At 30.4% G+C, this 16995-nt stretch overlaps 1 protein-coding gene across 1 annotated transcript in view; it reads left to right on the forward strand.

Annotated features, from left to right (window-relative positions):
• LOC142323154 (uncharacterized) overlaps positions 1–16995 on the forward strand; it is a 178121-nt gene that overhangs the window by 143213 nt on the left and 17913 nt on the right. The window contains exons 9-11 of the mRNA XM_075362429.1: positions 7634–7717; positions 7985–8194; positions 10332–10532. Coding sequence (XP_075218544.1) covers positions 7634–7717; positions 7985–8194; positions 10332–10532 — 495 coding nt within the window. The remainder of the gene's footprint in view (positions 1–7633; positions 7718–7984; positions 8195–10331; positions 10533–16995) is intronic.

The following is a 16995-nucleotide window of genomic DNA, read 5'->3' on the forward strand; positions in this document are numbered from 1 at the left end:
TATTGTTTCCTCTACATGAGGTCCGAATGAACGGCACTTGTCCATCCAGACCCCGAGGTATTTGGCCCTCAAGACTTGGCTTATCTCTGCACCATCGATGGTGAGGCGCATCTCCCTTAGTTGGCGTCGACCTGTAAGCACCAGCGCCTCCGACTTTTCTGGTGCTATTTGCAGACCGTGACTCACCATCCAATGGTGCACCATTGCCAAGGCAATGTTTCCCTTGGCCTCCACCTGCCTCTCATCCCTTCCTTTGATCATTAAGGCCAGGTTGTCGGCGAATCCGAAGACTTCAACCCCCTCTGGATAAGCCTGGCAAAGAACTCCCATCATATGTGATGTTCCACAAGAGAGGGCCCAGCACAGAGCCTTGCAGGACCCCCGCTCGCATCTGAAACATTCGTTCGCTAGTATCCGTGAACGTGCACACTTCCCTGTCACTTAAGTAGTTACTAATGATCGGTTGAAGTTGTCCGGAGACTCCTTTTGCCCTCAACGCCTGCCCGATGACCTCCCATGGCAGGCTGTTGAAGGCGTTCCGGACATCCAACAGTATCAAGGCCGGAATCGCTCTTGTCCGCTGCGTACCATTTGAGAGTACATCACCTCCCGAATTGCGTGGACCGCAGACATGCCCTTCCAGAATCCAAATTGACGAGGGGAGAGTCCCCCTTGCTCCTGTACCTCTGCCAAGAGCCGCCTTCCCACGACACATTCATAGATCTTGCCCAGTGTACTGAGTAAGCACACTGGACGGAAAGATCCTGGCTGGTGTGGATTCCTCCCCGGCTTGGGTAGAAGTACCAAGCGTGCCTTCTTCCAGCATGATGGGAAAGCACCCCGCGTGAAAGCCTGGTTAATACAGTCCAGCACCGTCCACGGGAATGCCCCCACCACCATCTTGGCTTCCTCCCCTGGAATTCTATCCGGACCCGGACCTTTCTTCGAATATTAACTCAGAATTTTTCTATCACCCACCATTTTTGAAAAATTTTTAAATTTTAATTACAGGATTTTTTCATTTTTCAACGTACAGTTTATAGCACTTTAAGCTCCTATATTGTATTTTGTTAGCTCATTTTTTATTGTTTAACTTTGTTGACATAATTTTTAAGCTATAAATAAACAATACTAGACAAAGAATTAAATCATATCATAGTCATGTATTATGATATCAAATGTGATACTGAAGAATGAGCCTTCGTGGACAAGATTAATCATGTCTGTGCAGGTCAAAACATGAAGCTGAAAACACAGCTGTGTTGTTTGTATTAAGCACTGGATTTAGGAATGAATTAATTTTGTTCAGTCTTATTGCCGTCTTAAGTTTGCTAACAGTGCAATGTCATAATGCCTCGAAATTATCTAAATGATTTGGATGCCTTTTGTTTTGTATGTGGTGAGTTTACTGTAAAATCAAATAGAAAAAACATTACACCTTTAATTAAAAAAGCATATCATTTATACTTTCAGTATAAAATTGGTGATCAGGATAAGACACGGGCTTCTCATATAGTACGCACTAATTGTTCTGTATATTGAAGAGGATGGCTGAAAGGTACATGAAAGGCGTTGCCATTTGGTGTACCTATGGTTTGGCATGAACCAAAGGATCATGTAATCGATTGATACTTTTATTTAACAAGTGTGTCTGAAATTTCTAAAAAATCTAAATATACTGTAAAAATATCCTTCATTGCAATCTGCAATCAGGCCTGTACCTCACAGTGAAATTATTCTAGTTCCTGAACCACCTGTGAATGTATGGTTCGAAAGCAGTGATGAAGAATCAGGCAGTACTGAAGAAGACAGTGATTTTGATTTTAAATTATTTTTAATAAGCCACATCTTATATCACAAGGTGAATTAATTGACTTGGTTAGGGATTTAGATTTATCAAAAAATCAAGCTGAACTGTTATGATCGAGACTGCAAGGTAGGAATTTTCTTCAAAAAAAATACAAAAATTTTGGGCTTTCGAAGACGTCAAAAACAACTTTCTCAGTACTTTATTGATGAAAATAATTTGGTTTATTGCACAAACATTGATGAGCTTATGTTGCACTTAGAACAAGTTCATTATACCTGAGGACTGGTGCCTTTTCATAGATTCATCCAAGTATACTTTAAAAGTGGTCTACTACACAACGATTCAAATATCCTTCGATACCAATCACTTATGGTGTGATGTGATGGAAGACATTCTTGAAAAAATGAATTATAAAAAAACATAGCTGGAAGATATGTGGTGATTTGAAAGTTATAGCTACTTTGTTAGGCATCCAGATGGTTATACTAAGCACATGTGTTTTCTTTGTGAACAGGGCAACTGAGCTAGGAATAAACATTATGTTGCCAAAGAGTGGAAGAAACGAGACAACTTAAGTCCAAATGGGAAAAATATTATTCATGAGCCCTTAGTTGAACCCAAAATATATTTTTACCCCCTCTCCATATCAAGCTAGGACTAATGAAAAATTTTGTAAAAGCTATGAAGAAGATAGTCCCAGATTTTTGTACATCAGGCAGAAATTTTTGAATGCAAGTGAAGGAAAAAGTAAAGTAGGAATATTTGTTGGTCCTCAAATAAGAGAGTTGGTCAATGATGGTGTATTTAATTCAGTGTTAAATAATGTAGAAAGTGCAGCTTGGGCTTCATTTAAAGATGTTTGCAAAAGTTTTCTCAGCAAACAAAAATCGACAATTACTACGATATTGTTAATCAACTTCTTACTTAATGCAGAGGTATGGGATGTAATATGTCTTTGAAAATACATTTCCTCTAGTCACATCTGAATTTTTTCTGGACAACTTCAGAGACGTAAGTCTCGAACACAATGAACGTTTCCACCAAGACAATTTGGTGATGGAAAGCCGCTATAAAGGGAAAAGGAATACTAACTTCCTAGCCGATTACTGTTGGACATTAATTTGGGATGTGCCTGAGGCTATTTATAAAAGAAAAGCATCACTGAAATCATTCTAACGCAGGTATGGCTGTGCAAATATAAATTTTACAGATTGTAACTATATTTTCCCTTAATTTTTTTTAAGTATAATTTATTTAAAACTAAGGGTGATAGAAAAATTGTATTTACAGATCTGTAATGTTTGCAAAAAAGCAATTCACGAAATGGTATTACACTTAGAGAAACATTAAAAAATTTTTTTTCTATCAGTGTTATCGATCCCAATCAAAATAGATTTCCGATATTTATGCATTATTTACACTAAATCTTCTTCATTGGAGTGAGATGCTCACCAATGAATACACCTCATTGTCATAAGGACTCACGAACAACACTTTTAAAGAAATCCTAATCTGTATGAGTTAGGTTCAATAAGCAGTATAAATTACTCTATTTACTATTAAAGACAATTATTAAGATATATATGCACTTACGTGAAGAAAATATTGCTGATTAAGCAACTTATATATTTACAACTTATTATATATCCGAGCTCTATGATTGTTATTATTCATTACTATTTATTATTGTATTACATACAACCAATGTGAACATAATTTGAAATTATTGATTCAATAACTTAACTATAAGCAATATGTGTAATTTTTTTTTCTGATATTTATATCATATTGTATAATATATTTTTATAATCATTTATTATTTCATTTTATTAGCTGTAACTTTTCTTCAATAATCATGTTATCATACAGCATCTTACATTATTTTTCTTTGTATAATACATATTTATAATTATATTGTTAAACTTATTGAGATTACAAACAAAGATTATTTATATTATTTCATGTTATTACAGTATTATAAAGAAAAAGTCCTTAAGATGTTTGATGGACAGCTATGTTCAACTTCATGTCCTCCTTATTAATGATAAATAAGCTATATAATTCTTTTCTTCTTACTTACGTAAAACATATACATTTGTGTAAATCAAACTGTAAAAGATGGAACTTAAAATGTGAAACTAAATGTAAATACATTAATTATAATCTTTTTAAACATTAATATTGTACATGTACACCATTTTAAACCTAACAATGTGAGGTAATTTACTAATAATATAATATTTAAAAAAGTGAAAATGTATCTAAATGTGTTTTAAATTAAATATAAATAAAATATATATTGATCAGACTAACAAGGACTTTATTTAAAGACATTAATGATCCAGCAGAATAAGTTCTGAATAATGAAAGATGCACTTAGGCACAGTTATTTAAACCAATGATAACTGAATCAATTCAACTGTAATCAAATAATTTCACTGTATTTTAATCAAAAGTACTTGTTTCTAGAGTATTGACATCTATATAAACTTGAAAATTTCAAAAGTTAAATTTATAGTTGTTAATTTTGTGAAATTTTTTTACCACAATTATTTCTGTTTTATAATAATACACTGGATATTTTATATTAATAATAAATTGGATATAGGGCAGCTACAAAGTCTAATTGAAGTCAAAGTGCTACTTGGAAATTTTTGTGCTGAATGATTGACAAGAGAGGTTGGGTATAATTAAAACTACGACAACAAATAAGGATTTAGGCAGATTTTGCCAGCTAATCATCCTATAATGATTTTAGGTTTTTAATTTTTGCATTTTTTTGGGAATTCCTTTTATTCTTTTTTTCTATATGCTCATGATAAAAACAAAGTCATTGACTTGCACCGATAATAATTTGGAAATCTTATACTAAAACGAAGAAATAGATATTTTAGAAGAGTATTTCTTATATATTTAGAAAAATATACGAATTCATAATTAAACAGATAGAATCTGATAATCATGTTATTTAGTTAATGAAATTGTCTTAAATTATCTCTACTTTAAACATTTATTCATTCCTATCTGATAATAACTGTGAACTGACCATAAAATGCTAAAATATATCACATGTATGCATAAATATATGTATATATAATAATATATATATATATATATATATATATATATATATATATATATAATTATGATAATACATGAGCATATTGCTAAAATATATCGCTACTATTTTGTTTATGTAAATTTGTAATATTATTAATTGTTAGCTAATGTGATAATCAGTTGAAAGCAGAAATCAATTACTAATATCACTATGTTATTGAATGTAATTGTTTATTTTATTAATTTAAATTATAATAATATGCTGTATTTTCTTGAATATACATCTACCCAAATATAGGTCAACCCATCCACCATTTTTAAATTTAATTTTTATGTAAACCCTCCGTAGAATTCTTATTTCCACCAAATAAAATTTTACCACCAATTAGAGATTAATTTCAAAATTTATTATACATAATTACATAATACTAAATTTATGTTTTTATTATACTATTATATTAGTATTTTATTATACTATTTTAGTATAGTAAAAAAAATAAATGTAAAATCGTATAAAAATTTTTAATAAGAAATATTTTAAAAGAAATAATAATGATGGCAATTTTTTTATTTTTATTTAAATAGTTTTTCGTCATCACTATTGCCATCTGAAAATAAAATGTTTTCATTACTTGATTCTTCCTCCTGCAGAATATCATCTTCAGTTCCATCTAATGTATTGTTAATGCAAATTTTTTTTAAATCCTTGTCTAATGCTGTCTGGTGTTAGAGTTCCATGACTTAATAATCCACTCGCATAATAAGCTCACAGAAAGGTTTTTATTCTTCCAGTAGAAGTTAGCCAATGACTGTTGCTTTACATCCAACAATTATAATTTTTGTTTAACATTATCTTTAAAAAGCTTTTTCACAACTACATCCAAAAGCTGTAACTGTGAAGTCATACAGCCAGGTATTATAACTAAATCTGTGTTATTTCCAATTTTACATTTTCAGTCAAATGATTCTTGAATGGATCTAATATCAACACTGACCATTGTCTTCTAAGACCTAAGTTTCTGGACCAGACTGTTTTATGCCAGTCTTTGATCAAAGACTTACCTATCCAACATTTTTCATTTGCTTATACAATAATGTTTCTTTTGGCAATGTTTCTCTCTTTAAAATCATAAACTGTGGCAATTTTGATCCATCAGCTAACACAAACAGTATAACAGTTATCTGTGCTTTTTCATTTCCACTTGTTTTAATTAACACAGATTTTTCATCTTTTACATTGACTGTTGTATTTGTAGGCATATCAAAAAAAAAAAAAAGAATTCGATCAGCATTACCAATCCTGGTTAGCAGATAATTATGTGTTTTTCTTAAATTAATAACACGTTTCCGGAAAGCAATAACATTTTCCTCATAATCTTCTGGTAACAGTTGAGCTAATGTTGTACGATGTCTTAAGGCTGGCCCATTCCTTTTCATCATGTATCTGTACCAACCTAAACTTCCTTTAAAATTTTCTGGACTTTTTATTCAATTCAATTTCACAGCCTTTAATCACGGTTGCATCAAAAGCGTTGTCTTACAATCTAATTTTGTAATACAAAAACCTTTACTTCTATTTTCTTTAATGAATTTGAGAACTAAAACATCTATTTCTTAAAAATGGCCTTACTGTGGTCCTGTAAAAGTTGTCCAGAAAGATATTGTGGTCAGTAAGGAGTCTGTCTGCTTCCTCTAACAATGCATTTTTTGTGGACACAATATTTTCTGGTTGCACCATAAGTATTAGAAATTTTTGGCTTCACTTATTACTTGTAATTTAAATTTCACGTCAAAATTTTGGCAAAATCCTTTTACACTTTCACTCGTTTCTGGGGGGAAAAAATTACAATAAATGTTTTTTTTTTTTTTTTTTTTTTAAATGGGATGATACCTTCAAGCCAAATAGCTTTAAACTGAGAGTCGAAAACTAAAATCAGGTTTATATACAAACAAAACAATAGAAAAACTGTTATGAATTACAGCGAGACCTTTCTAACGGGCATCTCTTTGTAAAGGAGAATTTCAAAATTCCTCACCCAAAGTATAGGATTTTAATACAACAACCTTTATATAATTGACACCTGTGTTTATCTTGCATGTTCTAATCCTTAACTGTACATGCAGGTAGATAATCCGTGTATCGACTCACTATATCAAGATAGAAAAGAAATTATCAAATACATGCTAAAAATAAATGTTTAACTAACTATTATTTGAAGAAAAAATTAAAATTAAAAATCACAGTTTCACAGAAATAGGAAAATTAAAAATATTCACCGGTTATGTATTTCATTTAATCATCCCTTTTCTTTAAAAGTTTGAAAATCTAATTCTATTTTAAATCTACCTTTATTCTAATTTAAAAAGTCAATGTCTTTATGAAAATAAGAAATTCTTAATTAGGTACTTTTATTTATTATAATAATAACTGAAGATAGTTATTATTATAAACTGTAATAAGTCCCCCATCATGAATATAGAAATGAAAATAAACTACAAAACAACTTAAAAACCCAGTCAAATCCAATGTACGTCAGCCTCACATATAAGTCCACCTTCCATTGTATGGGAGAAAATGTAGGAAAAAACCTCGAGCTATATTTGAGAAAATATGGTATATTTATTTATTTATTTTACTTGTAAAGCTGAATTTTTTCTCTCTAGCTACTGGTGGATACATAGTAACTAAATTAATTACTAAACTATGTAATTTGGGATTTTTATGCTTAAATTGTTTATGAATTTATTTTTTTAAACTTCTAGATGAAAAAGTTCAAGAACCTAGTGAAGCATGCTCTCCTGGTTACTTAGATATGCAAAACCTTCCTAGTCCAGTTACACTTGTCAGTGAGTATATTTTTTTATTCGTAAGATAAACAAATCTTTTATTATTTTTCTTATTCCTTTGTAACTGATTATTGTGGTTTAACAATTAAAATCTTCAACTAGTACTTGATTTATACATTTTGTAACTGGTAGTTCTCTTATTGAGTTAATAAAAATTGAGATAAAAATATTTATCATTATTTATATTTTATATTAAATTATTAATATTAGATTTATATATCGTAAATTCTGGTTTTACGGTTTTAACTTGTTATTTTATTTTTTTAGCCGCATCATTACCTCCTCTACCATGTCCTAATCCGGGTAGATATGGCATATTGCGACCACAAACTAAGACGGTAATGACAATTGAAGTACCTACAAAGCAAATGGTGCATTGCAATGAAGAAAATGCATTTGACCTTCTTGCAATTGGATGTAATTCACCACCTGATACGATGGAATTTCATTCAACTTGTCCAGATGAACCAAGCATAGGTAAAGTATGCCGACTCTTATTTCTTCCTGTTTACATTATTCTGTTATGATTTAATTTTAACCTCTTGGTATAAAAATAGGCACAGATAGTTATTATGTTACGTTGGTATAAAAGGTGGCATATTATTATGTCATGGAAACTTAGTACCCGTGTATCTGTACTGTAACATTGAAGTAAATCACAAATAGTGAAGTAAAAATTTCACCCTATAATGTTGAAGAGTAAAACAATATTATACGTACATCAGAAAAATGGTAATGAAAATTATGGAGTATGAATGAATGTATTAATTTTATAACAGAAGCTATTGCATTTACTTTTTTCTTCTATAATGATTCCCAAAAGGTTCCTAGGTGATACCTGATATTAATAAAGGAGAACACTGACTCGGAATAGTTTTGACAGCTAACACTAAGACTGTGATAGATTTATATTATGAAAAATTATTGAAAAATAAATACATAATATACTTCATATAATTGGATATAAAAAAAAATTGTGTTGCTTGTATATATTTACACACACACACACACACACACACACACACACACACACATATATATATATATATGTATTATTATATGAAATAAAATTAAAAAAAACTAAATTATACCTAAATGTCATAAGTAAATTTTTGATTCAGGTGATCTTTTTGAAATTTGGTGAAATAAATAGATTAATTTTACCTAGTTTTTTTTATGGATATCTAACATTTATAAGAAAAACTTTTTTTTAATCTAAAAAAAAAACAGTTAAATTTACTTTCAACAGTGGAACTGTTTTGATAGTTATAATAATAGTTTAGCTTCACAGTTTTCAATAATAATGTATATTACATACATTAGATTATAAAAAATAATACAAAAATTTAGAAGGTGATTATTATGTAATATGTTAGATAGTATGTAATGTGTTATCTAATTATTAGGTAACAATTAGATAATTAAGCTGTAACCATTATAAATTTTGGCTAAATTAGGCTCATAGGGCTTAATTAAGTTGGTTACTTTATTTATATTTTATACTTTATATTTTATAAATTTTTTATTACGTCGACGGACGATTTTAAAATGCAAGGTTAGATGGATTTATTCAGAAAAGACTGATAGTGGATAATCACGGCACGATTTGTTTTTTATCGCATATTCTTTCTAAAAATAACATTTTATCATAGTATAACATCATGCTTGCAAACTGAACAAAGTTTTCCCACAGAAAGCGTTACGTTAAAGTGCGTACATGCACTCACACAGCTGTATAATTCTCAGAAATGGTGGTGGGGTTAGACTGGTGAGATCATCGGAAAGACAAAGTTTGTGTTGGGATTCGTGGGTGTTAGTATTGAGTGTAGTTCTTTGTTCGAAAAACTGTTCAGGAGGTTTGCAATTTATGTTTTATTCTGTATACAGGTATGAGAAACTATTATTAAAGGCCTCTCCGTAAAAATACTTAATGGATCAATTACAAAGTTACTAATCCGTCGAGTGTTTTATAAAAAAACTATTAAAAATGTTACTTGTTATAATGATAAATTAAATTCAAAATTATAACTAGAATTAATTTCGGATTGGCCAATTCCGTATCGATAAGATGATTTGTGGAAATTCTGATATGTTCAAATAGATAAATAATAAGGGTTCTACGAATTTCAAGTAGACTAATAATGGGTGTTCTAAGTCAAATTGTGTTTTTGTTATTTTTTATTTTTATTATATATATATATATATATATAGTTTGTTTCATAACGAATAAATAATGTGTAATTATTCATTGCTGTTAATAACATTTTTTATGTGTTGAGTTACTGTAACTGGTTTTTTGTGAAACTCGAGAGAGCAATCTTAGGATGTAAACTTATCAAGCAGCATAGTCTTAGTACATTGTTTCGTAAATTCCCACATTAGTAAGTTCATTTTATTCATTTATTTTTTTTATTTAAAAATTAAATTTTTATTTTTGTTAGGAATTTAAATTTGGTGTAGACGTAGAAGCTTACAAAGCTTAGCATGTGGTAGATTTCATATCGATGCTGAACATTTACCTTTATAAATTATTGTATGTTTATCTGTAGTACATATAAAAACTGCATAACTGAAAAATATATAATGTTAACAGGTTTTTAAAAAATATTTCCAGGTTACAGTTGTCATGGTAGTTGGGCAGAGAACTCTACAACTTATGTAGTTGTATCTCCAGCTAGTCGTAAGTCAACAGATGCAAAACATTACTGTTTTGTCTTCACTCAAAAACTGTCTCAAATGACTCTTCATCGAGTGGCTGAATCCTGTTTTTTGCCTTCACATCAGATTACATGGTCTTTTAACCTTACTTCTGTTGGTCAGTACTTTATATTCATTTATAATTGCGTTTATCTCTTGATTCATATAAGGTAATGAATAAGTAAATTATTAATCGATGCTGCCTACACAAATAATTTATTGAGGGTCATGCCATTAATATCATGAAAATTACTGTTTAGTCAATTTTTTTTGTATTCTAGTATTAGATATATTCTATTACTCTAGTACAATCTTAACTGTAATTTGAAAGTAGTATAGGTGAGCAAAACGTTATAGCAACTCTTATAGAAAAAAACGTACATGGAAACCAGCCTATGAAAAAGCTTTATTTAATTTTAAGAAAAAAAATTAAATAATTTTATTACTTAAGGTAATTTTGTTTTAATAAATGTCTGAAATATCCTCCACTTACATTTGTACAGGAATCAATACCTTTCTTCATGTTAACAGCAACTTTTTTAATGGTTGCAGTGCTGATATGGAGTATTTTGACTCCAATGCTTTATTTGAATTATCACTTGTGCAAAAACTATTTCTTAACACTTTTTTTAAACAAAAAAATCCATGGGAAAAAATTTGGCAACATAGGTGGCTGTAGACCACAGAAAATGACTTTTCACAAAGAACTCACTTAGCAGCAATGTTGCTGCTATCACTCTGTGGGCTGTTGCCCACAAAGCACTGGTTTTACCGTCTTTCTGCAACCAGCAATTGCTTTTATCTTCTTGCAGCACTATGAAGTTGGTTATAATCTGCTGGTAGTGTTCACATGTTACTGTTTCAGTGAAAAATATTGGACCCTCTATTTCCATCCAAGATACTCTTCCAGGGTACTTTTTGTCCAACAAGCTATGAAGGTCATTCAGTAATTGAACAAATACTTGTACAGCAAATATGGTGTAGTAAATAAATATAATTTTTTTTATTACTTTTACACGTAATCCCCTCCAACTTGTCCCTTCTTTTTACAAGTCTTCTTATCCCTTAAGTGAATAATTCTTTACCTTGATCTCGAAGCCAGTTTTATTTTTTTCTTTACCTTTTTGTTGTCATTGAACTTGATGCCACACAAAGCTTCTTTCATCACACCAAACAGATAAAAATCCGAAGGGGCAAGGTCAGGGTCGTAAGAAGGATGATGTAGGAGCTCCCAACCCATTTTGCCAATAGTTTACAGCATCAGTTGTGCCATATGATGTCAAGCATTGTCTTGAAGAAACACACCTTTCTTCTGGCATACCAGACATTTCCTCTTCAATGTGGGCTTAACTTTGTTCTCAGTTATGGCTGAGTAGTATAGGCTGTTGATAGTGCATTGCTCCTTCAAATAACAGAAAATTGGACCGTGGGCACTCCAAAAGATGGTTAACATGACCTTACCACCTGGTGGTTGCATTTTGAATTTCTTAAGGATAGGCCATTCAGGGTGTTTCCAGTGCATGCTTTGATGCTTGGATTCCAGCTCAAAATGATGTATCCAAGTTTCATCACAGGTTAAAATCCTGTCCAAAAATGTGTCACCTTCATTATTGAAATGATTTTTAAGTTTGGTGCAAATGCGAAATCTCTCAGCTTAGTGATGAATGGTAAGCTCTCTGGGAACCCACCTTGCATGAGTCTTATGTTAGTTCAGTTTGTTTTGAATGATGGAATGAGTGGTTGTACACTTTTCAAAAATAAAAATCAGATTACAGAACACTGTTCTTCAAAAGTACTTTCTTTGAGCATACACACCATCGTAACTAAGACTTTACAGGTTATGTTTATGTAAATATTAATCAAACAGTTAACTATCAGTCTTCACAAGGTTGCCAACTAATACTTACAAAATTTTCAATTGCCTGCATTAAGCATTTCCTTCACTAAAAATGTTTAATTGTTGAATGACCCTCATGTATAAGTATAAAATAACAGTCATGCATTTGTTTTAATAGTATGGCATGGAGTTCTGGTCAAGTAGAGGTCAGTTATGCTAGTATTTGACTATTAACATATTTGGTGCGCCAGATAATTCGGGAACTTAACCACCTTGCTGTACGAGCAGCTATGATGCTGTATAGTAATTACCTACTATGCGTTACTGCACATATTGGCCCATCCTGAGGTATTGTACTGTGCATGTAGTTTTTATATGGATTACTCTATATGCTGAACTGTTTGACCTTGGATTTTCGTTCGGTTTATGTTTGTGCCGTACTGCATATCACATTTTTAATCTCTTTCTGACAATTTTATTTCCTTTTCATATATTTTTATCACAAGTTCTTCAATAAAACATTCATAATATTACTTAATGTTAAAAAAGCTGATTTTTATTTATAAATTAGATAAATTATATTACATCTCCTAATCCATTACCCACCGTTTTGATTTGTCATCTTATTCCTAAATGAAATGTTGAAATATTTTTCCTTAAAAAAACATCCATTTAAATGTATATTTTAATAATATAAACGCTGGATGAAAGATAAAATTTATTTCCAGACAATTGGGTTTGAATCGCTTCACGTAAAATGTTTATACTCTTGCTTATAGACATCATCCAAATTATTAAATAATTAATAAATTAATTTATTTTTGACTTGATTAATTACTTCTTTTCAGCATAATATTATTTTGTGATGTCACTGAAAAAAAGTTTTTTATGTTTATAAATATCGAATGCTATTTTATCATTTATATAGTCTGAAATTCTTAATTTTATTTTTCATCTTTATTAAATTAATACTATAAATAAATTATAAATTACAATAAAGAAATTTTTTATAGAAATTTTGTCATATTTTAATAAAAGAAATGATGCTGAAATGGAACAGTCCAGCAAAATTACCCCTAATAATTATTACGAATAGATGCTAAATAATAATATATATAAAAGAACTGTTTCAACTAGAGTTAGTTCACATGTTTTCTGAGAGGTATTGTAGACTATAAAATCATTTTAAAAAATATTTTTAGTTTTAAAGAGAAATAAAATATTCATTACACAGTCATCAAGTACAATATGGCAACAATGAGGCCCATACACCATAAGAGTTAAGTTAAATAACTTTTACTGTTCAGCACTGTACTGGAATTACCCAAACGATGACAAGCACATAGAAACTCCCTATTATGGCACATATGTGCGCTGTGCTGCAGCAAACGTGTTAAAAGGCTTTATCTTCATACCAGCAGATATTCCCATGTTGACAAGAATGTTGTGACAGCACTGAATGTGCACGTCAAGGCTACAAGTAGTAGCTCACAAATGCTGCACATACTACGGTCTGATTCTTAAAAGTCACAATTAGCCTATGTATTTGTACACATATTGTTGCCATCAGTCTTTTAAGAAACTTGTATTAAGAAACAAATATGATGAATTAATTGAATGTCATCTCTGTGCTACTGAAACATTTTGGTTCTATTACTCCTGTTCAGATTTTAATAACTAACATCTTTGTTGATATTTTCATTAGGTTATATTTGACTTTTGTTATTTATGGTAGTTAGGATTATCAAAGAATATTTACCAATGTTATTGGTTTTAAAAGTTTTTGTGTATGCACATAACATCTGAATAATAATGGTTTTAATAAATTTTGTTTTTATCAACAAAATTACATATTGCCCTTCAGAAAGAGGTAAGCATAATATTTTCATTACTATAAGATTCTTAATTTCTTTTTATTAATATGATTCCAGATTTAGTTAGGTTAAAAATGTAAATAAAATAATAGATTTTTAAATTAAAGAAATTACAGAATTTATGAGGTTTTGTAGACAATTTACCCTCCATTATTATTTTTTTTAATTTAGATTATTTTAGCGTTTTTTTTTTACTAAAACATCTGCAAGAATATATTTGATACCAGGTTCAATTTGTGGTTGAACTTTTTGTTTTTCTCCCAATTAAATTTATGTTCTAAGGCTTTATGTAGGAGTTCCCTAAAAAAATCATTTAAATAAAATCACTTTAATCTTTTGTACATATTTAGTATTTAAGATGTTATTTTTGTTATCTGATTGGTAACATAAAATTCCATACATTTACAAAAGTAAAAAAAAATATGTAATTCCTAACAGCTGTAACAGGTACCAATTTATTAGATGGTTGTATACATTTTGTTAATATCTGAAAAGAAATTACTAATAATAAACTTCTTAACTGATTTGATTTGTTAAGAAGTGAACTGCTGTTAATTTTTAGTAGAAATCCAGTGAAACATGATAAATTTTATGAGTCATGACAAAGTTTACACACTAGTGCATAGACTAAAAATAATTAATATTAATAAATTATATTTATCCAAGTAAAAATCATTCTAAGTGAATCACCTAAAAATAAAAAACAGTGGAAAAGTTTAAGATAAAATGACTGGGACTATTTAGTTTTTATATTAACTGAATTTTATGCTAAAAAAAGGATATAAAAGGTCTGAAATAAACAGAAAGAGAGATAAATAAAATAATTGAGAGGAGTAAGTTTAGAAAAACTGTATTGTATAATAAAATAATGTAACAAACACATTTGGTATTTACATCTGTGCATTTGACATTTATTTATCTTTCTGGTTTAATTTTATTGGTATTAGAGAGCTAATCTTTCATAAAATATATGTTACATTCTTTTCCTCATGACAACTGTGTATTATTTTATTTTTATCAAATTGTTCTAACTGATTGATGAGTTAAACATTTCACTTAATGAATTATCTAAATACTGAACACAACTTAGCGGCAGTAAAAACTGTGGTAAATTGTCAATTATTTTCTATGTAGAATTCATCAGTACTACTACTACCGTTCGTTCTTTCATACCTTCACTATTTGTAACATCTACTCTTTCCATGCTGCTATTTATTAATACCAAGTCATTGTTATATTCTTGTTTACAAGTCACACACAGATATTGAGAAATCAAAATGTTTAATATGATTGGTACATGATTAAACATAACAACTACAGATAGTATTGGTGTAATTTCTTCGGCCAGTTCAGTTACTAAACTTAACCCAATGGATTGGTCTAGTGGGGAGTGCATCTTCGCAAATAAGCTGATTTCGAAGTCGAGAGTTCCAACTTTCAAATCCTAGTAAAGGTAGCTACTTTTATACAGATTTGAATACTAGATCGTGTATACCGGTGTTCTTTGATGGTTGGGTTTCAATTAACCACATATCTCAGAAATGGTCGATCTGAGACTGTACAAGACTACATTTCACTTACACTCATACATATTATCCTCATTCATTATCTGAAGTAATACCTGACGGTGATTCCCAGAGGCTAAACAGGAAAAAAATGTTACTAAACTTAAAAAGAATCTGATATGAGTGAAACAATTTTGAAATATTCTTACTTCATAACAAAGCACTTACAACATTATCATTTTTTTCTTAAAGTGATCATCTGTTTTATATATGTGAATGATTGTTTACATAAACTACTGTATTTGGGAGGGAGTGAACCACACTTCAGTAATGAGGAAAGTAGTGGTTTCTCATATACATTTTAATATAAAGAGCATCTATACACCTTCTAATTCTTCCCCTTAAAAGAAGAATGAATTCCTCACACAAGAGATGCTTCTGGAAATTCTAACATTGATGAAGACCTGAATAATGTTTTCTGATAATCAATTTTTGTATAGTCCATTTTTACCCACGATGGAACAAAGATAGTATACGTGTTTGGGGTAAGAGGTTGTGTGTGTGTTACAATTTTCCTCAAAAACTATTGGACCGATTTCAATGTGGTTATTTGCATTACATAGGTATCACTTCAGAGCAGGCTGTTAGACATGTTTTACAATTACAGGCCACCAGGAGGCACTGCAGTAGATATGTTTCTTCAAAACAGCTTTGTGGGTTTTTAAAATTTTTAATTTTATTACTTGTATGTTAAACATTTTCATCTGTGTAGCATATTGGTCTTTGTCTTGTTTAATTTTAAAGGCTACATCCTTCATTAAATTGTCATTTTCAATAGAAATATGTTTAATCCAGTTGAAAATCAGTGATGTAAAATTTTTAAAATGGTATACGAGGGTAAGTCAATTATTATCCGCAATGTAGTTATAAATTTTATTGCAATACAAATAGGAAACTTACGTGTACATCGTTTTTCAACATAGTCCCCTTGCATTTCAACACACTTGGTCCATCATTGCACAAGTTTCCTGATGCCCTTATAAAAGAAGGTTTTCGGTTGAGCTGCGAGCCAGGAATGCACCGCTTCTTTTACTGTTTTGTCTGAGGTAAATTGACGGCCCCTTAATGCGTCTTTGAGTGGACCAAACAAGTGGTAGTCAGAAGGGACAAGATCAGGACTATACGGAGGATAAGCCAGTACTTCAAATTTGAGTTTCTGGAGCATTTCATCAGTGTGGGCAGCAATATGTGGACGGGCATTGTCGTGCAACAACACAACACATTTTGACAGCAGTCCTTGGCGTTTGCTTCGAATTGCAGGCTTCAGCTTGGCAGTAAGCATGTCACTGTAATGCGCACTGTTTA

This window comes from Lycorma delicatula, chromosome 4, assembly GCF_047948215.1.
Source record: "Lycorma delicatula isolate Av1 chromosome 4, ASM4794821v1, whole genome shotgun sequence".
NCBI classification, from domain to species: Eukaryota; Metazoa; Arthropoda; class Insecta; order Hemiptera; family Fulgoridae; genus Lycorma; species Lycorma delicatula.